The sequence below is a fragment of the Vanellus vanellus genome, assembly GCF_965231255.1.
Source record: "Vanellus vanellus genome assembly, chromosome: 3".
In the NCBI taxonomy this organism is placed as follows: domain Eukaryota; kingdom Metazoa; phylum Chordata; class Aves; order Charadriiformes; family Charadriidae; genus Vanellus; species Vanellus vanellus.
In genome coordinates, this window is record NC_138907.1 from 53,428,218 (window position 1) to 53,455,675 (window position 27,458).

The 27,458-nt window shown below is 42.0% G+C and overlaps 1 protein-coding gene across 1 annotated transcript in view; it reads left to right on the forward strand.

Moving 5' to 3' along the window:
- The window catches only part of AGPAT4 (1-acylglycerol-3-phosphate O-acyltransferase 4), a gene marked incomplete at its 5' end in the record, with an annotated part of 69,922 nt that extends 42,955 nt beyond the window's left edge, over nt 1–26,967 (forward strand). The window contains 5 exons of the mRNA XM_082481176.1: nt 920–1,073; nt 8,160–8,262; nt 10,387–10,462; nt 17,443–17,641; nt 26,448–26,967. Of these exons, the coding sequence (XP_082337302.1) occupies nt 920–1,073; nt 8,160–8,262; nt 10,387–10,462; nt 17,443–17,641; nt 26,448–26,539 (624 nt within the window). The 3' untranslated portion in view covers nt 26,540–26,967. The remainder of the gene's footprint in view (nt 1–919; nt 1,074–8,159; nt 8,263–10,386; nt 10,463–17,442; nt 17,642–26,447) is intronic.
- Between the last annotated feature and the right edge of the window lie 491 nt (nt 26,968–27,458).

Consider the following 27,458-nt stretch of genomic DNA (forward strand, 5'->3'; position numbering starts at 1 on the left):
AGGATTTTCTCATTAGTTTTTGTATGTTTCATCTAGCTGTTTAGCATTATGCATATGATACATGACTAAAAGTGCTCTTAGATGAGCTGGAACTGAAGCTGTCTGCTTGGCTAGTTTTCTTCAGTCTTTCTGTCTTTGTTGGCTAAATCTTTGCTGTGGGTTATGGGGACTTAGCTCGTGCAATTTGGCAATGCTTTCTGATGTGTTAGATTGCATTCAGGCTTGGCAGAAAGCAGATGAGCAAGTTGGGAATCTCCAAAGATCTGTCTGCTCTCCCCTGTATGCCAGTGGCAAAATTGTAATCATTCATGTCTGAGCACTTCCACTGTATAGTTCATAAGGCTTTCTGTTTTGCATTTACTGCTCTACATCTGTTACCAGTGCAGTCATTGGCATCAAAGTTACTGTCTGCAGTTATCAGTGGTCCTCACGCTACAATGAAAGCAAGTGGGTTGGAGTGAGGGGAAGCAATCTGGGCACTAAAGCATTTCTTAGAAATGTGTTTGGTTTAGACACTTACCAAGCTTTAGATACCAAGACACTCAAGCACCTCACCATCAGTGAGAGATTTGCAACAGGAGGTATGTTTTGATTGTTTTATAACATCTCAGTAGAGATGGAGTGACTCATTTAGAGAAATCAAGTCATTCAGACACCAAGTAGCAGAGCAGATGTTAAAGCCCAAAGGCTAGAGTTCAAACCAGAGGATGGCAAGTTGGATGGGTGGAGGCAATTGAGATAGTTTTGGTTTGGTTTGGGTTTTTTGTAAACTCCAGGGCAATTAAGTTACCTTAATATGCATGTGTCCCTGCTAGCAGTGTTCATTTGGGCTGTGTTGGTGGGAATTAGAGGTGCCTCTGGTCAGACAGATGTAGAAGACCTGAGCTGCTTTCTAACTGTAGTTCTTTCTTGGTTTTAGTTCCTGATTCATTGCGAGGGCACGAGGTTCACAGAACAGAAGCACCAGATTAGCATGCAGGTAGCTGAAGCCAAAGGCCTGCCCAAGCTCAAGTATCACCTACTGCCACGAACGAAAGGATTTGCTGTCACTGTGCAGTGTTTGAGAAATGTAGGTAAGGAAAGTCACAAGGAACAATTCTAAATGGTTATTTTGTGTAACTGCTGTCTCTTTGCCATGCTCTTCTTTTCCCTGTAGCATGTGTCCTAGCAGAAAAGCCCTGGGATCCTTTCTGACCTTTCTTCTGCTAGCCAATGCGAAAATTAAAGATTAGGTTTTACTAACAAAGTGTTGGGGGAGCATTGTTTTTTTTTTTTTTTATTATTTTTTGCTTTGTATTCTGTTACTGAGTCTGTATCAGGGGGATATCAAGTTGCATGTTTCATACCTATTGCCAAAGGATAATATTTCTTAATATTTACTATGCAATCCTACTCCAAATGAAGCAAATACATCAGAGAATCTGAGGCAGTGTGTCTTAAATATTTTATTGTGATAAATATCTGCCTCAAATAACCCCATTTTCAATAAAAAGTATTCTGCTTTAAACTTCTGTGTAGATGAACTCTTTAGAATTTCTTACTAACCTTTGTGGAGCTGAGGAATGGGAGTATACCTCAACTCAAGATACATGTAGGAGAAATTTATAAATAAATTATCTCTACATTACAGAGAATGAGTAAGTTTTTCTTTGTTAATGTTGTTCTGAATTCCCACCCCCAAGTTATTTCTGGTTACTTGAATTTTCCAACTTGTGGCACCAGTAAGAATATGGCACATATGCCTTTGAAGTGATTTTTTTTTGACTGATACAATCCATCAGTCTTCTGCTGTGTACTTCGTGGGCAAAGGAAAGACAGTGCTAAGTAGCCATAGTGCTTCAGTAACTTTGGGGTTTGGTAGATTTGTGTGCTCTTAGAAGGCTGATATGTAAGAAAGACAAAGTGGTTAGTTTAGAAGAAAATTTTCTTGCTTAACTGAAATGAATGTCAAAGCTTCTTTTGTCTTTGAAGACATGTTTTTATGTGGCATATTTGGGATAGCTGCTGTAAAAAAGCTTTGCAGTCAGCTGTCTTGCTATCTGTCATGTTTCTTCTACATATCCTCTTACAAGTCAGGTAGACGATATCACTGTTGTAGCTTGTCAGGCATCCATGACTTCCCACTCCCAAAATGGGTAGCATAGCTTGGATCTTTTCTGATATGTGAAGAGGTAAGTTATGTGCAGCATCCAGCAACTCCCTTAAGGGCACAGTTTAACCTTTGAATACGGGTGACTGTTTTGCTGAGGGCGAGGGAGATGGACTTGAGGCATTGAAGAAGAGCTGAGTCAAAACTCCGTGACCTCCAATGCCCTGAGCTGGGAACCAGGGACGGGTTATTTTGGTGGTGATTTTGTTCTTTTTCACTACTCTGGGTAAAGCAAGCAAAACATGGTATGATTGTGGACAAGTAGCTGGTTTGTGGGAAAATGTTTCAAAAGGAAACAATTTTAGGGAACCCAAGTGACATTTATAAAAGGTTTTGGGCATTCACACAGTACACTACACTAACACTTCTTAGGATCCTAAATATTTGAAATACTTTCAGAAAAAGAAGACTGAGATTGCTAGATTACTTATATGCTCAGGGAAGTTATGTTACTACCTCAACCCAGAAGCTGTGACTTGCTAGATCAAACAGGCTAAGGCTAATAAGAAGGTAATATATCCCTGTCACAGTTCAAGGAGAAGCAGAGACAGCCATAACTTCTCATAGGTAGTTTTTGTTGAAACTGTATAGTTTAAAAACCCAACGAACAAACCTGTGTGGGAAGCAGCTGATGACCCCACATCGGTGTTGCAAATTCTTCTGGGTATGTTGCTTTACTTGCATTGTTGCTTTTTGCAATGAGAGGGAGTTAATAAGAGTTACTGTCTGGGTTACTGTATGTTTCTCTCCTATAGAGACAAGGGGCACACGTGAAGAGTATTTGAAAGGCTTTTGTAAACAATATCTTATTTTTAGAGCTCCTTGTAACATCAATATGTACGGGTAACAAGGAAGTCCATAAATGTTTTTTAATAGAGAACATGATGGAAGTCTTTTTTGTCAGTCCATAATCAAGAAATGTAAGTTCTATCTAGAAATTATTCCTTTCTTGCATGAGTACTGATACTTGTCTCTGTTAACCTTCACTGACATTTGGTACCCACATTATAAGCCGTAACACGTTGTTGTAGGTGTCAATATATGGAGAGGCTGTATGCTGTAGTAATTTGGGCATTTTTTCTTTTGAATATTTACATTGGTAAATAGTACTGTTTGATTTATTCACTGTAAATCCCCTAAGTCTTACTGTTATGCTCTGCCTTATAACATGACCCAGCAAGCGACTGTATCCATCTATTACAGCTGCAAATTACTTGTTCCGAACAGCATCAGTGTGACTGCTGAATAGCTGCTCTGTGTGCAGAATCAGCAATGGCAACATGCAGATGTTCATAACTTCAGTTCGTCTTAGTGACTTCTCTAATGATCTACAAGAATCACTCTTGCAGGCTGACCTGTCTCTCTCGAGGTACAATTCACATCCATTTCAGTGGCCCAGTTTGCAGCAGGGTATCCCTGCATGTCTCTGAAAGTGAGAGACTGGTGCTGAGCTGCCTGAGCGCATTTTGGGGCCTGCCACTTAGGCTAATGCACTTTCTGCTAGGCATGTTGAGCCTAGCTGGAGTGCCTTGCTAAGGGAGGCAGCAGCAGCACAACATAGCAGTGAAGGTGAGCCAAATATTTGGATCCAGTTCCAAGCTGAGTGTGACGGAGGTCAGCATTTCCTTTTCCTGTATTCTTCGTTCCTTCTTTCTGACAAGGGTGTGATTCAACTTGTCTGAGGCTGTAGTACAATAGGATGGATGGATGCTGGTTGGTGTGGCTGTAGAGGTAATTCACCCACAATACCAGTGATCACAGTTGGTGCTTTTTGAAACTTTGTATTAACTGTTAATGCTACCTGGTGCAGTAGTTCTGCGTCTGTTGGAAGCAGGCATTGGTGACATCAATCTGGCAAGTCCATCTGTTTTGAAAAACTTAGCTTCAGAAGGAGTTCTAACGTGCATGGCAAACTACCTCCATACCAGTGGGTGCTGTATAGCTGCATAAGCAGATATATTTGGGTAAAAATATCTTTCACACAAAATAAGGAGTAAAGAACCTTCCCTCCTAACTAAATTCCTTCCTAAGTGATAATGGAATTCTTTTCTCCTCAGCGACTTTCACAAATTCAGATCTCTGCATGCAGTTTGATTCTTAAAGGAGTGCTTTTAGTATTTTTTTGAACTTGTTCTGATATTTTTATCAGTGGCCATCTCTACCAGTTTGGTAGTACAAACACAGTCCCCAGGAACTTCATTTCTAGAAGCTGTTTGCTGTCTTAATAAATTGCTGTTAGGTTGTAGTGCTGACTACCTATACTGTTAAAAATCATAGAATGGTTTGTGTTGGAAAGGACCTTGAAGATCATCTAGTTCCAGTCCCCCTGCCATAGGCAGGAACACCTCCCACTAGACCAGGTTGCTCAAAGCTCCATCCAGCCTGGCCTTAAACACCTCTAGGGATGGAGCTTCCACAACTCTGGGCAACCTGTTCCAGTGCCTTACCACCCTCACAGTGAAAAATTTCTTCCTAATATCTAATCTAAATCTACGCTCTTCCAGTTTAAAGCCATGCCCCCCTTGTCCTATCGCTACGTGCCCTAGTAACAAGTCCTTCCCCAGCTCTCCTGTAGGCCCCCTTTAGGTACTGGAAGGCCGCAATAAGATCTCCCCGGAGCCTTCTCTTCTCCAGGTTGAACAACCCCAACTCTCTCAGCCTGTACATGGAAGCAAATGAAAATACAGATTTGTTTCTAAATCACGTATCCAAAAGTCATAAATATTGCAAAAGTTATATTTAACTGTTACTTTTATTGCCTGGCTGTATATCAGGCAGTTCCTTGCAGCTGTTTTTATTTAGTTAGGACTTGTATTTAAAAATGTGCCTCGTGATGGATTGTAGATAACTCCAAGTTATCAACCTTTTCCTCCAATTGTGCATGCTGGGAACTACTGTCCTAGAGGGAATACACAAGAATAAATTCCAGGGTGATGTTCTCATGGAGTTCAATATGACAGTGTTTGGGGGTGTTGCAATGACTTTTTTTCCCATGGGCTGCACTTTAGTCCTGTTTTTTTTTCAATGTTTAGTGAGGGTCCTAGCCATCCTCCTGAGCAAACTACAAAGTTTGAGAGGATGAGTGATTTTTAACCAAGATGACCAATGTGATGTTAAATCAAATGGTTGTGTCAAGGTGGCTGTCATACCAGCAGTACAGTCAATTGCACTGTCTCTTCCCCTCCCTTTCCCAGGCTCCACTTCAGATCATTTGTGTGCTAGTATGAAGCTCTGTGTAGGCACACTCGTTGCCTGTAGGTTGATTTGCCGGATGATCATTCTGGCATAATCTGCCACGTCCACAAAATAATGAATGAAATTTAAGAGGACAGTTGAAGTAAGAAAAATCCTCTCTAGGTGTGTAATCCAAAGATTTCTTAAGTCAAAATTAAGAAATTCAATCTTAAATTCTTAAGTACGTAGCGATCTGTCAGAATGCTGTACAAGGAACCAAAAGTTAAAGATATAAAAAAAAAATGGGCAGATATTAGAAAACAAAACAAAAAAAACTCCTAGCCTTTTTTGTCAGAAAATAGTAATTCAGCTGAAAAAAATTTGTTTTCAGTTATGATCTCTTCTAAGCCTTTGAAAAGGCTTCCACATATAGAATTGTTTGTTGTTTAATGAAAAAGATGTTTTAAAATAACTTCTTTGAGAAACCATTTTATTTCCCAATTGAAGCAAAACTTCTCAAACACTGCCTAATTTAGTCTGAGAGGGAGACAGTTGCAATGTTTTCAAGAAAGCATGGAGTTATTTTTTTACTCGGTTTAGAATGTGAAATTTCTGGACTCTTCAGCATTTGGATGAGAAAGTCATGAGATGTCCGGTTTAATTATATAATTACGAAATATACATTTAATGAAAAACAAATTCAGTGTGTCACACAGCATGCTAGTACGGCTTTGGCTGTGGAAGCTTTCTGGCAAATTTTAATTCTGTGCAGTCTTTTTCTTTGATGCTACTGCTGTTGTTCTTTTCCTGCACTGTCAAAATAGAAGAGTTTACGTCTTCAGTTATTTCATATCGGGATGTAACAGAGGTCTGTTTACTTCTGCATATGCTATCATTGTCTTGGATTTGGCACTGCTTTGCAGCAAAAGATTTCAGTGTTATATTAAAAAGCACTGGACTGAATATCAAACTACAGACCAGTTGAAACTGAAATGGGATATTTTTTCCCTGGAGTGAAGAACAACTCTGTGTATGGCTGTGAGCATGTAAAGATGTTCCTGACCGACTCTGCAGTAGCTTTTTCTGAACAGGAGAAGCATCTTCCAATGTGTGTGAACAAGTACTCAATTCACATCAAAACTCAAGTATAGTCTTCTTGCAAAAGACGAAAGAACAAGTGCTGCATACATCATACTTTCCTTTATTGCATCCCTGTTGTCGTTAGAATAATCTAATGCTATTAAAGAATAAACTAAGAAGCTTACCCTGTATAAACCAAATTGAGCTCTTGTCTTCCTTCAATTACATTGGATTAGTAAATTACAGTAGATTAGTAAAATCCTTCTACACTAAGAAGCTTAAAAATGGAGGTAGATAATTTATTCAAAAGAGTTAGTTCCTCTGCTGTGCTTGAAGTAGATTTTGGTTTATGTGTTGTAGTTTTGAGTTTGGGCTAAAAACCCAACTGTAGTAGGAATAGAATTGTTAATGAGGGATACAGTCTGTATACAGTGACAGGGTTTTGGCCTCTGTTTTCAGGATTTCCTTGCAACGCTGAAACCAGGCTGTTCTGAGTTATGAATTCTGCTTTGCAATAACAAATGTTGTGGTGAGTTTCTGGGGGCTGAATGTTGTGACCAAGCCATATTTATCTCTCGTAGCTAGATAGGCTTCAAAAATAAAAGCAAATCTGTTCTGTGTAATAAAAGGGTTTCCTAGGTGGGTCGAAAATTTGCACAATAAAGGTTCATCACAGTATTTGTTATTGCAGAAGTCCAGAGCAGAAAACCTAAAGTACAGCAAGCTGCATGTGAAGTGTGTTTTAGTTACTTTTGTGACCAAAAAAAAAAAAAAAAGTTTTGTTGCTGGCATTGATCTTAGAATTCGTACCACAATGCACAATTGGTTTCAGTGACAGGAAAATTAATTGCTCTCTGGTAATTTTGTGACATCAGGAAAATAGTGTCTCTAAGGATGTGTTCAAAGAAACTCTTTTGAAACATTTTATGTGGTTTAAAACAGTGAATGCTTTTTCTGTAGAAACTGCTTGTTAATGCTGTCTTAGTTTAACTACGAACGACCTTCACAAATACTTTTACTGTTACTGTGCCGTCCTGAACTGCAGACACAGTGTTTTCTTGAGGCTGAAACTTTGGTTGCAGTTCTGTTCTGTGGAACTTGGATGTTATATTCCTCACAGCTGCGTGTCTTCATAGCAGCAGCCTGGCTCACGCAGGGTGTGGTCTCCTTTTCTGTCTCTGCCTTTTCCCTATAGCAAGTGCTTTAGTTATCAAATGATGGGGAGGTTTTTTTGAACCCCAGCTATTCATAGTTGCATTAAGCCTTCTTGCTATAGGATGTGTCTCACACACACTTTAACCATTCTTAGTCAAACCGTGTATATTGTTCATTGTTAATAAAGATGCCTGGTTATTTACCCAGAACGGGGTGGGGATGTGTGTGTGTGTGTGTGATACGCAGTAAGCTGAGAAAACTAATAGTTTTTCAGCCATTTGACTCCTAGGATGTCCTAGGTATATTATAAAGTTAGTGTACCTAACACCCTATGCCAAACATTCTGGATCTGACGGGGAAGGAGACAAGGGTGGAGAGCAAGCCCTTCTGTTCTACTGGTGCAGTTCCTGAAAGGGTCGCTGGTTATTTGGCTTCTTAAAACCTGCATGTTGAATATTCCGTTGCCATCTTTACCTTGGTGACAGTTCAAGCTACAGTGCTATTGCTGATGACTTCATATTTAAATATGCTCCTTATCTGAGAGAGAACGGTTTCCATTATATTACTAAAGTAATAACATAACTTTTTTCTCTTCTTTTAGTTTCTGCAGTCTATGATTCTACCCTCAATTTTAGAAATAATGAGAATCCAACATTGCTGGGAGTTCTAAATGGAAAGAAATATCATGCAGATTTATATGTAAGGCAAGTAATCCATATTTTAATTCCTTTTTGGCATACAGAAATGTGTACTTGCAGTCACAATTGCACAAGGAAATATTTTCAAGTAGGTAACAGATAGCAAATTTCTACCAACCTGGCTTCACAGAACTGCAGATAAAAACTCATATGGGATGGGAAAGGTTTCTCGTAAAGTTCTGTGCCTGTAAATATGTGGGGACGTATAAAGGTCTATAGGATTTTTTGGTTTTTACTTTTTTATTCATTTGTGTGTCTTTTTGTCAGTTCAGCAGCAATAATGGGGCCTCTTCACTCACTTGGCCAGAATATCAAACAACTACTAAGTGTTCAGGTGAAGTGGCTTTACACCTGTCTCTGGTACAATAGTTCCCACTCAGGTGGAGGCCAGGCTCAGGACTGTTCCCATCTCTCTTTGGTGTCGTTGTTGATGTACTTGACTCCTGCTCCCTCCCTACCAAGAAGGGGGTTATATAATGAAAAGAGCAGTTACCTGGATTCTGTATCATTAATGTTTCTGTAAGTGATGAATACCCCAATTGTTTCTCATAATCTTAATGCGAATGGGACAATTCCAAGCCACTTATTTGCAGGCTGGGTTCTACCAGCAGCACCTATGCTGCAGGCACAAAGGATATGTGATGGTTTAGAGTTGGAGCACAGGAGCCTAGAAGGGATCCCACAAGTGATCAGGAGTTCATCATAACTCCTTTATAGCCATAATTAGCTGGTCCAGTTGGTTAATCTTGGGTACCAACATGAAATGGAGTAGGGTGGCCTTTTCTTCCAACTCCCCTTTTCTGCCCGTTTGAAAAAATATTTTCTTCAGAAAATATTTTTGCCGAAAGGTAAAAAGAAACTTTCTCTTGATTCCTCGTGGGTGCAACATGTGTTTGCACTCCCACCTGGCTCTCATGGGTAGCTCAGCCCAGTGGCCTTAGTTTGGTGTACATGGATGGCCTGGCTGGCTAGTGTTCATGGAGGAACAGCTGGCCCTACCTTTGTGGACCATTCCTCCAACAGTGTAGAGGTGTTCAACTTGCTGTGTCTCCCTTTACACCCTTCCAGCCTGCTGCAAGTCAATCTGCAGCAGAAAATTGCTTTTCACAACTCAGGCTAACTATTTGCGCTTCTGTCCTTTTGAGCTCCCTGAAAAGCTCTTACGGGTAGGGTAAACCTCATGGCAAAATTTATTTTGGCAATTAATTGGGGACCATCACAGATATTCTTCAAAATCTTGCATATTTGCGTATTGAAGTGCTGTAGGAGTTGCATTCAGTAGAAGTCTGTAAAATTTGTATGGTCTTGTTTGTCTCTGCTTAAATTTTGTTGACTTTTGATGTTTGTCAGCTTACGACTTTCTTAAATAAAGGAACAAAACAGTAGTGTCTCACCTCTTAATTTATCAACTGCAAACAGGAGTGTCCTGACTGTGAAAAGTGCTCTCTTCTGTGGTGAATGAAGTTAATTTGAATTTGCTCTTAGTGGATATTAATTAAAATATATGCTATATTGAAAAATATAAAATTATTAAATATGGTTATTAGCGTATCTAAATGAAGATAACAAGGGGATTTTTTTTCCTGTCACAGGTTTATTGATGAAAATGTGATGTAAACTTTGTTTTGTCGAGAGAGGGTTTTTCAGTGATAGGAGCCATTTTGCTGTAAATCATCCAACCAAGCTGCATATAACAAAAATTGTAGGAATTGGAAATGTTACCTGAGGAATACCAGAACTCTTTACCCTAGGTATAAGGAGAATAGTGGATTTTTCTCTAATATCTAGCTGATTAAATACACCCTTGAATTCCATAGGTGGGGTAAGAAATTAATTCATTCAAGACCTTTGTTTGGAAACAGAAAATTGCAAACCTTTGTCTAGAAAATGTCTCCAGTGAGCTCAAACATAATGCATTACTATTTCAGAAATCTAAGTTTCTAATACATCTAAAAACTGAAGGTGGCTCTAAAACAAACTATAGTTTGCTGATCTGGGAGCTGTTTCCACATATTAAAAAAAGATGGAAAATGTAGTGAGTCTCCTGTCAGGTGGATAATCTGTCTGTATAATGATCATGGGAGCCGAAGTATTTAATATTCTTCAATTTCTCTTGTTTGCCATTGGCAGGCGGATTCCACTAGAGGAAGTCCCAGAAGATGAGCAGGAATGTTCTAACTGGCTCCACAAACTGTATCAAGAAAAGGTTGGTTTTTTGTCTAGACAGCACTTGCAAACCGCTGGTGCTCAGTTATTTATACTGCTAGTAGACCTTTACAGTGTGCATGTGTAGTGGTCCTGCTCTGGGGACTTGGGGTTTGTTTGTTTTTCAGGGTAACAATGTTCTGTTTCACCAGACACAAACTGGTCTTGTGCTGTCAGTCATGTTTGCCTTTATTTTGCACTTAAAAAGCAACAGAAAGAAAATTTAAGCAAACCTTGATAGAGTAGTTTTAAAAATCTTTTGCAAGTTGCATAAGGATACAAAAAACACAACTGCCTCCTGGTTGGTAGAAGGACCTCCTATGGCTTTAAGGTACATCCTAAATCATTAAGTAATTTGTGGGCCAAATGAGGTATATTTTGCTTTAATGTATTAAAAATTTTGTCCCTTTTTTTACCTTGTCTTTTTTACCAAGGCAAAGATCCAACATTAATAGGGCAGGCTGATAAATCGCTTTCACGTTGAGTGGATAGAATATGTGCATTTAAGATTCCTAATTACATCGGATGGAGGCAGAATAATAATGACTGTGTGTTTGTAGATGCCCACTGATTTTTTTTTTTCCAAATACTCTCATATTTGTGCTTCAGACTTTCAGAATCTGTTTCTCCTGGGTTTTGTTTTTATGAACATGGGAGATAATGGTTGGGGGATGCGCTCTTTGAATACACACAGCACTCCCATTTCAATCAGTGGGAGTCATAGGTATGCAAGGCATGAGAGCCTGGCAGCTCAGTTTGCTTCCAAAAATTGATCTAAGTTATGTATTCAGACTGGAATACAGCAGCACTTTGGATTTAGAAGTGATAGCATATAGCTAGGCTCAGGTTTCTTCTCACTGGGGCAGCAAAATTCTGTTGTGCCATTTGTTGTACTCCAGCCAGAACACCATGTTAGCATTTCTGTATTAACTGTGTTCTAGTCTTTCTCAGCTTCAAACCATGACTGGTTTTGGTTTAATTCATGGCCTCTATAAGCAACTTGCTTACAGGAATGTGAAAAGTAAATGTGTTGAGACCTCAGTTGTAGATCTACTAGCTTTGCCTCTGATTCCCTTCTTATAAGTTGTGCCACTAACACCTACTTCAGGCAGAACCCCTAACACCTTTCTGCAGAAAGGCATTGTTACCTGTGGGCCTGTGCCCTCTCTGCAGCCATATAAATGCAAATGGCCCTTTTGCTAAACAGTGCAAAAGTCCACTTTCTGCTACTGTGACTTTGACCCTGTTTCATGTTCCTAAGAACTGTTTAGACATTTGCAAGACGAGCATAAATCAGATGAGAATGTGATTGTTTTCCTGAATCCCTTATTACATAGTTTGCAGTAATCACTTCAAATTTTTTCTGTTATTCTCTCTTTGGCAAACACTCAGTTATTTCTAGCGCAAACAGAGTGTACATCTATCCTGCTTTCTTCATAACAACTTAGTCCATAGTTTCCTATTTAAGCATAGAAGGAAGGAACGTGTGTTCAGTTTTCCTTTCAATTAAAACCTTATTGGTTATGTGGCATTTTTTTTGACTGGTTGGGTTTTTTTTTTTTTTTTTTGTTTGGTGGTGGTTTTGGTTTTTTGCTGAAGGTGGCATGTTCCTCTTCCTTCAGCTGTTTTACATTAGTGAAACTTACTTCATTGCAGTCATTCCTGGTTTACACAAGCTCATGTCTCTGTAAAATTGGACTGGGAGAATACAGAGCAGGGATAACTTCAAGAGTTCTGAGATGCTGAAAGCCCACCTGCAGGGTAAAAATGCAATTCTGTATCACCTTTCTGCCATGCATCTTTAAAAACATAATTGGCTCTTAGGTTGGGTAAGAAGCAGTGTTGTCACCTAGGTGTTGTTTCCAAAAATTAATCTGTTTCAGGTTAATGTCTTCAGAGTCAGTAAATATTGATGATAAAATGTAACAAATCTGTATTCAAAGGGCAGTAATTCATTGCAAGATATGCACTCATCCCCTGTTTTGTATATTTTGGCTATAGGACTCCACTTTCTGTTTCAAAGTAAGACAAGGTACGCACATGACTGAAAAACAGAGCCCTTATTTTATCTTGCATTATGGTTGCATGTGCCATTGCTTATTCTCAGTGATTTTCATAATTTTGCAGTACCTTCTCAAGGCTTGTGTACTGTCCACTGAATTATGCTCTAATAGCATGATTTAGTAGGTGGGGTGTGCCACAGGTACTGAGGTCAAGGTTGGAGTGCCATGTGCTTGTGATGATCAGGGACACAAGTCTGTTTGAATGAGTAATAAAATCAACAGGTAGTGGACATGAAAGGGCATGACCTTTTTTTTTTTTTTTAATTTTCATTAGTAAAGGAGAGTCTTTGAGAAAAGCTTGTTCCATTTTTTTTTTACCTAGTTGCCTGATGTCAGTTACGTGTACCTCAATCTGAGATACTCCTCTCTGAGAATTTATGTTCTTGCTACTTATCACTTCATTTTCTGGTTCAACCACTGCTGCAAATGCAATGAACAGGGCCGTGCCAGATAAACAATGACACTGTGCTCTTTTAAACCAAACATTATACTCCTTCCTTTTCCAGGCTTACCATGTCCATGTGCTTCTTCCTCACCTGGGGTGAATTTTGTCCTTCCACAGATGGTCAGCACTATATCAATTAATGCCAAATTATGACAAAAATGCAATTTGGGTTGCATATTTCCCCCTTTCCCTTTCCCCCTTTCCCTTTCCCCCTTTCCCTTTCCCCCTTTCCCTTTCCCCCTTTCCCTTTCCCCCTTTCCCTTTCCCCCTTTCCCTTTCCCTTTCCCCTCCCCTCCCCTCCCCTACCCATCCTTCCCTTCCCCATCCTTCCCTTCCCCATCCTTCCCTTCCCCATCCTTCCCTTCCCCATCCTTCCCTTCCCCATCCTTCCCCTCTCCATCCTTCCCCTCTCCATCCTTCCCCTCTCCTCTCCTCTCCTCTCCTCTCCTCTCCTCTCCTCTCCTCTCCTCTCCTCTCCTCTCCTCTCCTCTCCTCTCCTCTCCTCTCCTCTCCTCTCCTCTCCTCTCCTCTCCTCTCCTCTCCGCAGGCTCTCCTGTCGTGTCCTCCTCTTCCCTCCCTCCCCTCTCTCTTTCCCTTTCCCTCCCCTCTCCCTTTCCCCCTCCCTCTTCCCCTCTTTCTTTCCTTCTCTCTCTCCTTCCCCTCTTCCTCTTCTTCCCCTCTTTCTTTCCTTCTCCCTCTCTTTCCCTCTGCCTCCCCTCACTGGAAACACTTCCTTTGACTTCAACAGTGACCAGGTTGAGCATCATAATGCCTGGTCTGATGAGGTACAGTTTAATAGTCACAACTCTGTTAGCCCTTGCATGTTTGATTTCTTTTTTCCCATCCTTACAGCCTCAGTGCCTGAAATAGAAGTTCTGCTTGAGAATCTTAATTTCCATTGAAAGGGAAGTGAGCTTCTAAGTCTTCTCACTTGTAAGAGAAGCGTGGAAAACAGGGCATGAAAATACATGCTGAAATGCCACAGGGAATTAGCAAAGCATAACTGAAGAGGGGAAGTGTACACAACTCCAGTGTTAGCTAACAAAGGATATATTTTTGGATACTTACTCTTTGTGGGCTTCCTCATGAAAGGACGGTGGCATACCTCTGCAGTCAGACCTCCCTGGTGGGAGCAGGGAAGAATAATCCACTTACCTCTCACAAGATAATGGATGTTCCCTGGTTTCCACCCACTGCATTATCCACCCCCCCATCTGAAGTAACCTAGATTTGGTGGGGGCAGTAGAAGGAGCATATTTTTATATTTTTATGTCTGAATATGAGACTTGGGTGGGTGGGATTTATTAAAAACTGAAAACAAGCTCTGTATGCAGGGGAGTGAAAGGAACATAATTTGGGGGAGGTGACTGAGTGAAATTTTGAGGTACATCATGGGTTTAAATGCTGACTTGAGCTTTTGATGGGTACTGTAGGCACCCTTGCAAAAGCTTAGAAGATGGATCAACCCATAGATCTCTTTTGCAAGGAATGTGAATCTTTTTAAGGGTAAGGTATCATAACTGAATTGAAGAGCTATTTTCCATAATGATGTAAAACGTGTAGTGGAGGTGATGGCACTGACAATGTTTTGCCCGTTGTTTGTTCCTTCCATTTCACAGAATCACAGAATAGTCAGGGTTGGAAGGGACCTCTGGAGATCATCTAGTCCAACCCCCCTGCCAGAGCAAGGTCACCTACAACAGGTTGCACAGGACAGCGTCCAGGCAGGTTTTGAATGTCTCCAGAGTGGGAGACTCCACAACCTCTCTGGGCAGCCTGTGCCAGTGCTCCACTACCCTCAAAGTGAAGAAGTTCCTCCTCATGTTAAGATGGAACTTCCTATGTTCAAGCTTGTGCCCATTACCCCTTGTCCTATCAATGGGCACCACGAAAAAAGACTCCTCCCATCCCTCTGGCATCCTCCCTTTAAGTATTTGAAAGCATTAATAAGATCCCCCCTCAGTCTTCTTTTCACTAGACTAAAGAGACCCAAGTTCCTCAGCCTTTCCTCATATGAAAGATGTTCTAATCCCCTAATCATCTTCGTAGCCCTTTGCTGGACCCTCTCCAGCAGATCCCTGTCTTTCTTGAACTGGGGAGCCCAGAACTGGACGCAGTACTCCAGATGCAGCCTCACCAGGGCAGAGTAGAGGGGGAGGATGACCTCCCTCGACCTGCTGGCCACACTCTTTTTGATGCACCCCAGGATGCCATTGGCCCTCTTGGCCGCCAGGGCACATTGCTGGCTCATGGTCATCCTGTTGTCCACCAGGACTCCCAGGTCCCTTTCCACAGAGCTGCTCTCCAGGAGGTCAGCCCCCAACCTGTACTGATGCATGGGGTTATTCCTCCCCAGATGCAGTACCCTACATTTACCCTTGTTGAATTTCATTAGGTTTCTCTCTGCCCAACTCTCCAGCCTGTCCAGATCACGTTGTAAAGCAGCACAGCCTTCTGGCGTGTCAGCCACTCCTCCCAGTTTAGTGTCATCAGCAAACTTGCTGATGGTACACTCTATCCCTTCATCCAGATCATCGATGAATATATTGAACAGGACTGGACCCAGTACTGACCCTTGAGGGACACCACTCGTTACTGACCTCCAATTAGACTCTGCACCACTAACCACAACCCTCTGAGCTCTATCTGTCAGCCAGTTCTCAATCCACCCCACTGTCCATTCATCTAGCCCGCACTTCCTAAGCTTGCATGTGAGGATGATGTGGGAGACAGTGTCAAAAGCCTTGCCAAAGTCAAGGTAGACAACATCCACTGCCCTCCCCTCATCCACCCATCTAGTCACTTCATCATAGAATGCTATCAGATTAGTCAGACACGACTTCCCCTTAGTGAATCCATTTGTCTCAAACCTCTTGGTGAGATGTGGTCAGTGGTTTTGCTGCCCCTAAAACCGTGCAGAGCCAACAAAGAGAAAACTGCTGTGCTTGTTTTAAGTGAATCTGTCCTGCTATCTGTAGTAATAGGCCCCCTAATGGCAATACCAATAATAGTCAGAAATTCTTAACTTTTCTGTGTAATACCAGTATTTAGAAACGTAATTATATATAGTAGAATTCAATTTACTGATGATTAGTAGCTCTGTGTTAAACCAGTCATAAACCAAAATCCTCAAGGCACTGTGAAGAAAACTTCATACACTGTGTAATTTGTTGAAGACAGCTAATTAATTTGCTATAATGATCCCAGTACAATTTAGCTCGCATGTGCAAAACAGTCATAATTTTTCTAATCTCTATAAAGAGAGTGCAATGCTTTAATTACTGTATAATCTCTTGAAAGCTAAATGTTCCCTTTGAAATAGATAAAATGGTAGCAGCCTGTAATTGCTCGAGTTGCCATTAAATAATTAAAGCATTGTCTGTGTCAGCTGGAGTGTAAGTAAATGTAAAATCATAGCATAGTAGAAATAATCTTCCTGTGGTTGATTAGGACAGTCTTGGCTTTGCCAGAATTTTTGGAAACAGTCATGAATCTTTCCTTTCTTTGAAAAAATTTAGCACCTCTAACTAAATTGAGGTTTGTTTATATGTCAGTCTAATTCTGACTTCATTAGTTAACCAGTTTCATGTTATAACACAGATTAATAATATTTGATTTTGAACCAGAAGGAAGGGTTGTTTTCCTCCACTCACGCTGGTATCTTGGGTTGATCACATAGCTAAAGGCAATGCCGTTCACTCATATGGGCTCTAGAGGAAGGTACTCAATTCTAAGTGTTCTCTGTGCTTTAAAAAACACACACCACAAAACAAAAACACCCAAACCCCACCCCATTATCTTCCTGATATTATACTGCAAGGAAAAGTCCTCTGGTCAGTGAGAGATTCTAAACTGTTTGCATGCTTACCTGTCTGTAGGGAAGTTCAGCACCCAAACTTCCTTCTGTAAGCTTCATGGGAACTGGATGAACAAGACTGCAACTGTGGGACAAAGCAGACAGGAGGGGGTGGTGTTCTTTGGAGTATGGGACAAGATGGTGTCTGCTCACCTTTTCTGACAGGGCTGTGGGTCTGTTTTAGAGCAGTGGTTGGAGAAAACATTAGGGAACAGAGATCTGCTGCTGAACACGTAGCCCAAGCACTTCTCTGGCTTACCAGTAGTATTTGTCCAGCGGCTGTGGCCCTTGCAGAAGGTTCAACAGTGTTGTCTACATTGCTGCAGGAGTGTACATCCCCTTACCCTCTTATTTTACTGGGCTTGTTATACTCTCCAGGCATGCTATTTTTCAGGCTTCTATGTGTGGAAGAAAGAAAGGATGCATGTATCAGTGTAAGCTCTTTGGTTTTTTGACTGTGTGTTTGTTGACTTCGAAGTACAAGCTTTCCAGCCATGACTTGGTCTTTGATCTTCCCCTGCGGTGACAAGCGTGCAGAAGGAGGAACATCAAAGTCAGAAATGGCTAGTTTTGTTGGCAGATGGGTATTTAATTGTTGCCCTCCTTTCTTCTACTAGGATGCATTCCAGGAAGAGTACTACCGAACAGGAACCTACCCAGCAGTCCCTATAGTACCACCCCGACGACCATGGACGCTTTTGAACTGGCTTTTCTGGGCCTTATTGCTGCTATATCCTTTATTCAAGCTGCTCATCAACATGATCAACAGTGGATCATCGCTGACACTGGCTAGTTTTGCATTTGTCATTGTAATGGGTAAGTTTTCTAAAACAAAAAGGTTACTTACAGGGTAACTGTCAGGCATGATTTATTGAGGCTTACTAAATATAAACATGACTTGCGAAATCAACAGTCCATCTGATTCTATATCCACTTTGGCCTGGAACAGGTTAAATAGATTTTTTTGTTGTTTATTTTTGTGTAGTTGTGTTATTTTTTATAAGAGCTGCATACAAAACAGTAACCTTCCAGTGGGTTGCCTACAAGAGGCTTTCTTTTCTTGTCTGCTGTGTTTCTGGGTTGCACTTTGAATGCCTTGAAGAGGTGATCAAGGTTAATTTATTCTGTTGAGAATTCTTTTATCTAATCATAGTCTGGTACGTCATCCACTGGAAATCTATGAACTTATGATCTAAGGACAGCCTGTTTTGGCCATCTAGTCTGACTTGTGTAGCACAGAGCATAGACTATCACAGGTGGTTCCTACAGTTCCTGTGGTAGTTCTGAACTGCCTTTGTTTGTGTTTAAACTAGTGTGTTATTTAAGAGGAGGAAGGAAAACAAAACAAGGAGGTGGCCCACAGAAAGGGAGGGAGATCTCATTTGGTGTCCTTCATGGAAGTAAGAACCAGGTCAGTTTGGCAAATAACGTCGTATATGGGTATCTGTGCTTTATGGCATATTGAGTGCCTGTTTGAAGAGTAAGTTCTCTTCCAGAATAAGCCATGCATTTATAAAGCAAATATTTTATATGGCTGCACTGACCATCGCATTTATTTATGGCTTCATCACCTTAACACCTATGTATATTACAATCATCCTTTGAAAAATAAACAGAGCTTCACAGTCCTTCTGGTTTTGAGTGAAGTTGGATGCAGAGATATTAGTATTAGCTTAAAAAGCCATGTCCAAAATAGCAACACGGAGGAAACAGGAAAACATGGAGCATTTTCTTCTCTTAGAAGTGCATCTTTGCTCTCTACCTAGGAAATTGTTCCAAACACATGAATATTTCTTTGCATTCTCAAAAAGTCTGAATCTTGAGCAGGCCCCAGGCTAGTCTGATCAAGATAAATTAACTCATGTCCTTTTGCCCGTGTGTGAAGAGCTTGATATGGTAGGCACACAATATTCTTTTCCAGAAAGTGCCCAGCAAATCAAACTCTCCATAAGCTACTGTGGAAGCTTCTTAAAGATAATTGGAGAAGGAAGAATTTGTGTGTGTGTGCATGTGTGCAGGAAATTTGCTTCATGATGCTTTGGGCTAGAGGAAGGAAAATGAGAGCAAGGATAAGGTTCAACATAATAGTTGGTACGTTAATGTGGGCAACATGGAGGGAGTCCTGTGCTTTTGTCCTCACCTGGAGAAATTGTTGGTGCTTTTTACCCTGGGAATGTTTTATGTAAAATGCGTGAGAATTTCTTGGAGCAGTGACTACAACTTAAAAGCACCTTTTCTCACCCACCTTACTTGTTGGAAGGCACAAGTGGTGCTCTCCCCCCACCCCCCTTCTCTGACTAGCATAGGATGGAAGTAAAGAGCAAGCACCATGGTTGGGGTGTGCTTCTCTGGAATGGGAGGTGTTGGGTTCAAACCCCCTTCAGTTCCAGAGAAAGGTCAATTGGTGTCCCCTGTGCTCTAGTTCAAAATGGGTATACAACAGTGGGCAGGATGAGGTTTGACAGCATTGCAAGTGCTACGTCCCTGGCAGTAGCACTGAAGAGGGCATTTGTTCTGCCTTTGGAAGAAATGCTGGCATAGTCTGTGTTTGGTACTGAGCTGTGGAATGATGGCCCAATAGGTCACTGAAGCTTAGCCGTTGGAAAAGTTTTTAATTTCTTATCTTTCCTTCAGCATTTTCTTCATAATTCAGCTTCTCTGCTCAGTGGGCTGGTTGTTTGGGCACCATTCCAAAGTGCCTCATACCTTGTGTATCCTCCACAGGGAGCCTCACTGCCTAATTCAGGGTTCCGGATTTTAACCTCAGGGCCAAATGCTTTAATGTTTGGTATTGTGGCATCTGTGATGTTTCTGGATTTAGCCCCTATTAATTTAGTTGAGTGACACCACACCCCCCACTGTAAGTCCAATACCATCTTGCCATTAGGGGCCTTTACAACTAGGTTACATCTTCTCTTTATCAGGAAGGGAGTGAAAGAACCTGTAAAGAAGAAAAAACAATGACGCTACTAAGAATGAACAGCAAAAAGCCCTTTCTCTTTCTTTTTCTTTTTTCTTTCTTGCTGTCTTAGTCCCCACTTAGTTTTCTTCTGCTTCTAGCCACAAGGAAAGATTAACAAGCAGGCTGCTGTAAGTCCTCTTTTGAATGCAGTGATAACCCAAAGGTTCTCAGGTTATTTGTAATGCTTGAGCTAACAGAAAGCTACAGCAGCAGTCAGAATGAATGCATGAGCTCCCAGGCTGCAAAAGCACAGCTGAGGAGTGCATTAAAAGTAGTGAGATTAACATCCCACTGCAACGTGCATTGCTCCCCCAATGCACCACATTTGTGGGATGCTACAGGTTGCAACTTTTGAAAGACCCCTGAGCTTAGCAACGGCTCTGTTCTCACTCTGAATACTTGGTGTGATCAAACCCAAAGTGCTTGTAATTGGCCAGGATTTGTGGTGCAGCAGAAGACGCTACCTTGCCTGTAGTAGTGGCTGTCGCCTGATTAGACTCAACCAGCCACCTCTGAATGAATAGGCAAAAAGAAAGATGATGTTGTCACTTATTAGCAGATAGCAGCCTCATGAAGCTCTGGAAGGAAGAGAATCCGTGGGAGTAGAGGAAGCTCGGCCTTCAGTAAAAGCAAAGAAAAAGCCGAGCTGGTTTATCCTGGTCACTTAAAAGTGGATTTGTCATTACTGGCCAAAAGTGCAGTGGTTCACTTAGTGTGTTATAGTCTGTTTCGGTTTTACTATATCCCTTTAAAAGCAATATTTTTGCTTGTTGGTAATCACTGGTCTCTTTCTGTGGGAGCATCTAAAAACTTCAGTCCAAGCTGTCACAATGACTTTTGTAGCCAATAGCTGAGTTTCTTTAGCAAGGCTGTTCTCCCCAAACCGTGTTTTATATCCTAAGGGGTATCTCTGTCATGAACGTCCTGGGAGTGTTGCAGACGTCTTCTGACAGAGGAACAGCCAGTATTTTATTTTGCAGTTGGTCTCCAGCTTTAGGCAAGCTCTCAGAAGTGACTTCTGCAATCGCTGAAGGTAGCGGTAGAAGAACACAAATGTACCTTGGAGGTTGTGATTCTTGGTGCCAGCTGGAACTGTCTGCCTGGCAAATCCAGTTTGTAGCAACACAGGGAGCACTGTATATGCTGTCTTTTCCAGTGTGAGCAGTGATTGGTACCTGCTCGCTTAGCAACGTAAAAAGGAAGCTTTTTCTGTAAATCAGAGGGATATATTTACCATTGATCAGGTGATAAAATCGCCTTTTCACATTGCTCCTAGTAGACTTTTCCCCTCTGTTCGTTAACTGAAGCAGCATAGGTAGCTTTGGGACGTTATTTTTTTATATGGCAATTTGACAGCTCACCTAATACTCCAGAATCGGGAAGCCTATTGCAGTCCCTAATAGCCCATTGTAAGTAGACTGCTATTTCTAAAGGCAGATTTCAGTACCTAATAGCATTACCTTTATTAGCATAGGTGCAGATAGCACAAGATATTCCTAAACCTTCTGTGATAGGAAAGAACGGAGGAACTAGGAGGTCCTTTTACCTGCTACCCTCTGCTTTGTTTTCAGAGTGTCATTTGTCTTTTAGACAGTCTCTGCTAATTGTGCTCACCAGTAAAACACTTACGGGCTTGTAAATAACTGGCTGTTCAGGTGGAAAGAGCTGTAAAAGAAATGCCCCGTGGCGGTCAAGCTGGAGTGAAGGCACTGTAATAATCCTTCAGACCCAAACTCTCAGATCCAAGGAATAAATAATCAATGTATATATAGCTCTGCTGGTTCAGCTCAAACTCTTTCAGCCCTAAATAAACGATGTCTCCTCTTTATACTGAAAATGCTGAGCCATCCCCTCTTGCTTTGCTGTGTAGCAGTTGGGCTATTTATACTCATAATAATCATTGCATTGTGCTAATATCTAACTACCGGTCTGGGAGCAGGAGCCCTTTGTGACACTACTTGAACCAACACAAGGCAGTCCCTGCTCCAGAGGATAAAGGCTGAAGCAGTTTGAGGGACAAAAGTCTCTTTTGAAAACTGGCTTTAGTTTCATAGCACACATGGCAAGAGATTTATGTACTTAACTCACAACTGCTATTTAAAACTTTGGGGTGATATTTTGGTGTTAAAGCAGTGAGCGAGTCTGACAAATGCCAGTGTTTGTATTTGACAGTGGTTTCTTTTTTTTCCCTCCTTCTGCTGACTCAGTCTCATTTCGTTCCAAAGAACCCAGTGTTTGTTAGGTTGCCTTTCGTGTTTTGGTAACTTGTGTTGAAGAGGACAACTTTCATGCTCTAGAAGTATTCTATTGTAGAGCTGTCAACAGCAATTAAAAGGGGATTGTTGGTTCTGTATGCAAAAGATGTGAGAGCTTCTCTTGGCTTTTAAATGAAGAAGTAGCTCTTACATGTCTAATGCTAAAAGCATTAATGGCATCTGGGCTTATGGCGTGGGGCCAACAGTTGAGTATCAGTTATAGGCGAGAAAAGTATTTCATTTGAACCAAGCGTAAGTAGTAATGAGCCAGCTTTGATGATGCAGGAGCTGTTGTATGTCTGCTATACAGTATGTGCACCGTGCTATTAGACCTGTTTCCAGGGATCAGAGTACAAACGGTGAGTGAGTCCTTGGTGACTTGACAGCGTCCAAGTGTGGAATGTGGACCAAAGGGTTGGAGCATGATGTGATCTGGGCAGCAATGCTGTTGATGCCCGTAGGCTGAGATGAGTGGAAGGTGAGGAGTGCGTGAGCCAACAGTAAGTAAGTTTTACAAACCATGTGCAGGATTCTGCCTGTGTTGATTCTGCCTGTTGGTGGTGGAGCTGCCAGACAATCTGGCCCTTCAGCCTGTTGTCTAAAACTGGTATTTTCTTTTTTTTTGTTACTTGCTTGTTTCTTCTCCTTTGTAGTATGTAAGATAGGCCCTCAGTGGTAATTTCTGACATTTATATAAGCTTTAATTGTACAAATATTCATTTCAATGTGTAACCTATATAACTCAGGTGTATAGCAGACTATATATGGGAAATTTTGATGCCCCTGCCTGCTGTGCTGCATATAGCATTTGCTGTGTGATACAAACCCCAGGTAATAGATGAGGAGAAATCCTGAGGTGTGAGAGAAAAGGTGGAAAGCCTCTGGTCTGAGCTAAGGTTTTGCTGAGGGATATGGTACTATGCATGGAGGAGGTGGTTTTCTTGGAGCTAAAAAATGTTCCAAGAAAGAGATTACATTATTGTCTCTGTTGATTTGCGTTAGCTCAGCCTTTCCTCAGCACCCAGCACTCTGGCAGGCAGAGCAAGTCCTCAGCAATCTTCTGCATCTTTTGGCTGGAGGGTAATGATGGGCAGAAAGATGACAGGAGTTCAGTTACCTTCTGTAGTTTGCCGTGGAGCAGTGCAGGGATGCCTCAGCTGATGAATTCTTTCTCCTGCTCTTCTCAGGGTGGGCTTAAACTCTCACAGCTGATTAAGTTCGACACAATTACTGCTTGATCTCCCTTTCTCCCCTTCCTTGTAGTAAAAAAACCTAGGTTCCTCTTGCTATAGGTGTATTTAAAACAACAGTGGAATAAATCCTTAAACATGATGGTATCACTAGGGTATGCACTAAAGCTCCAGGAGAGCTGTGAAGGGAGGCAGGCAGTGCAGGGAGAAACCACTGAGGCACCTCAGCACTTATCCCCACTTTGCTTCCACAAGTTTGGCAAACATGAGCTGTCCCTTTTCCTTGCACCCTGCCAGGGTGCTGAGGGCTGCAGGGTGAAATGAGGACAGAAGGGTGGTGATGGCTTCTGCCAGGGAGCAAAGGAGAAGAAAAAAAAATAGTCTGAACCGCTGAACTAGGTATTTTTTGGTGTCCAGGCAGTGGCATTCTTGGAACTGGATGAAATCCCCAATGCGCCATGTGGTTGTGGTAACAGCTGCTCTTATTTATGCTGTGTCCATCTCCAGATACTGCTTCTATACCTTCTGGTTAAAATCTTAATGATTTCATGCTTACTATTATGTTATGATTCCCAGCCTGCAGGCTACATGTGGATCTTCCTCTTGTCTTCCCTAGCTCACAGCCATTTAAATGTCTGAGATGGTTTTTTTCTTATCTGTTTGTGAGAGTGAAACCCTTCACTTGTCCCAGTTGTTTGCATTTTCATTCATGGTCTAATAGTGGAGTGTAAGTGACAGTGAACTCCCTAGCAACCATCGCCTTTTCTGGGCTCTTCACTGCACAGCTATCTGCCTGTGAGAGGGCACTGCTTTCCTTGTGTCTCTCCATCAAGAAGACCTAAGGGAAGACCTAAGGGCAGCCCTGCGGGCAGCCCAGCTTACCCATTGCACCATTATCAGTTCAGCCATTGCTGTGTCACATCATGTGTGACTCATCTCTGTTATCCGGTTACCACTTGCACTTCCAAAAACTAATTTACTGGCATACTACAAAACATGAGTCTGTAGCTGATTGGTTTGTTTTCAGGTGCTGGTATTTTGAAAGAACAAAATAGACAGTGCCTTTCATCCAAGCAAATCAGAGAGAAGACAATAGCAGAGGTGGGAAGGCAGCTCTAGTCCAAACCCCCAGCTCAGAGCAGGGTCAGCTACAGCAGGTTGCTCAGGGCTGTGTCCCATTGGGTTTTGAATATCTCCAAGAATGGAGACCACAGTCTCCCTGGTCAGCCTCTGCCAGTGTTCAGCCACTCACACTGTTCTTTACTAGAACATTTTCTTCCTTTTTCCCTCTTCTCAGAGGGAACCGCCCATGTTTCAGTTTGTGCCCATTGCTTTCTGTCCTGTCACTGGGCACCACTGAGAAGAGCCTGGCTCCATCTGTTTTACACCCTCTCTTCAGATATTTATGCACATATTGGTAAGATTGCACCAAGCTTTTCTTCTCTTCTCCAAGCTGTGAAAAGTCCCAGCCTTCTCAGCCTCTCCTCATATGAAAGATGCTCCCTCCACTCCCTTAAATCATCTCTGTGTCCCTCACTGGTCTCGCTCTACCATGTCCATGTCTCTCTTGTACCAGGGAGCCCAAACTGAACCAAGCACCCCAGATGTGTCTCACCAGTGCTTAGCAGGGTGGGAAGGATCATCTCCCTTGACCTGCTGGAAATACTCTTCGTAATGCAGCCCTGGGCAGCCTTGGCCTCCTTTCCCACAAGGGCATACTGCTGGCATCTACCAGGAAGCCCAGGTTCTCTGCAGAGCTGCTTTCTAGCCCATCTATCTTCTTACTTAAATAGTATATTCAGCTTTTTCAAGTTGCCTGCATTACAGTTACAACATTTGTTCAATAGTCAGTGCTCCACCTCAGAACAGGTTGCTTGAAGCACAAGCGAGAAGTAGCTATTTGAAAAAGTGATGGGTTTTGTGTGGTTGATGTGGTAGTGCCAGGTTACAGCTGGACAAGCAAGCAACTGGTAAAGCATAGGGCAGCACTGGTTACCAGCTGACAGCCCTCTCCCATTCCTGTGCTAACGAGCAGCAAATGCCAGGACACAGGGTGTTGTATCAGCGCTGTTGTTGGCAGTTGATCTCTGGTAGTGGTATGAAACCTCAGGCTTCTCTTGGTGATCTGGGGCTCTGGCTTGACCATAAAGAGTCCTTTGGCCGGTGAGGATTTGTTCAGGGTCATCTTAGAGAGATAAAGATGGATGGGAACGAGCCATTTAGAGCACCTCACAGGACTGGGCCTTTTCACCATCAGTGAGCAAGAAACTGGGATTTGGAGGCTGAGGGGAGGTTCATGGCTTTCTGGGGTTTTTTTTGGAAAAAGCATTCTGAGCAGAGGGAAGGTGTTTGTGACTCACAAGTAGGTCTGGGCCTGAAAGAAGCATGGCCATTCTCAATACATAGAGTAGCTGAGTAGCAGTTTGGGGAATAATAAATTTTGGGCAGCTGAGCCCCTTTGCAAAAAAAAAAAAAAAAAAAAAGCTGCAAGGGGAGGGGAAGAGGAAGGGCTTAGGCTAAGACGCAGTCATTTCAGGCACTATAAATAAATTATAAAAAAACCCCGCCAAACATAAAGCCCTGTGCATGGTGAATTATTACCATTTAATCAACTATAAAAGTCTTTTAAATTAACCTGGCCTCTTGTAATGGTTTCATGTTAAAAAATGCCACAACTTACTTTTTTTTGTCGTTTATGAAGATCTGAAGCACCCTTGCACTTGCTCATGCTCTTCCAGGCATGGGGGCTGCTGAAAGCAGGCAGAATTCCTTTCCCCTGTCACACTTCGCATGCGGATACATTAGCACAGCTTGTCACTCCGCTCCTGGGAGCCAGTGCCCCCGAAGTACCCCCATTTCACTGCCAGCCTCGTGTAAGGTTTAACAGGGTCGGGCACATCATGCCTGTGCCTCTCACGCCCATGTTGGTTCCTGTAGCCTCTTCCCTGCTGGTGGGAGAGGACATGTATAGCCTGAGGCCAGCAGCCTAGGACCTTCCTTAATGAATTACCGTGGGCAACTCACTTGATGCAGGGTGGTGGTGGGGGGGTGCCTTTCATCAAGGGTGAAGTACAGGTAGTACAGCTGTGTAGCTATAATGCTGTGCTGCTCTAAGGCTGTGAATGCTGCTCCTCTCTTTCAAATTAATGCACCTCTACAGATCTTCAATCTCTGTCTGCAAGTGGCTTTTAACTTTATTTTTATTTATTTTGCAGCTTCTGTTGGTGTCCGATGGATGATAGGCGTTACAGAAATTAACAAAGGCTCCACCTATGGCAACAATGACAATAAGCAGAAACAAAAGTAGTATCTTCAGAGACTGCTTCAATCCAAAGGGAACAAATGCAACTTCGGAAAACTCTTAAGTGCATATCATGGTCCTTCAGGTGAAGTCAGAGGAAGGGTAGGATGAGCAATTGCCACGCATATCTGATTTTGTGCTCCTGTTATTTTTCTCTGGGGGTTTGGACTAGATGACACACTTGAAAGATGCACTCCTTCGTATACTCTCTACAACAGGTTTGCATTTGTTTGGTTGGTTTGTTTTCCTATAAAGTGTCTTAAGTTTTGAAGAAAAAAAATAATCCAATGTGCTTGTATGATGAGACTCTACCTGGAAACTAACCAGAGGTGCGGGCTTTATCTTTCTTAACTTGCTCTAAGGAATGGATAAACGTCAGAAGATTGTCACAAGATGATTAAAATTGATAGTTGTGTAGATTACACATTACCAGTTTAACAACCATAATCTGTCTATGTTAAATACAGTAAAATGCTCTGCTTGGTTATACCAGTATTGGACTGAAGCAGCTCTACTGAACTGGCAGAACTGCAGTAGAGTTTTTCTACAGCTAGAACTTATTCCCACAGTGTGCACCACATGGGCCCTTTAGAACTTCAGCCAGACCCCAGCTAAAGGCCCACGGTGTTAGATCGGAGCCTTACAGTGGCATAACCTGGAGTGGAATTCGGCATAGTTGGCCTGAACAGAGCTACTTTACCTGCTGCCACATCTTCCCCCAGGCAATACTTCAGAGGGGCAGCTGAAACCTGTAATCCTTTTGAGAGTAAATGCCATTTATAGTTTGGAAGAACTGAGGTAATAAAATTCCTTTCAGCTTTAAACACTGATTAAAATTCTAGGCCTTCCTAACAATGGTGGAAACAAAACAAGTGGGTATGCTGTAACTAAGTAATGCAAAGCGTGCATTAAAAGTTACGCCCCA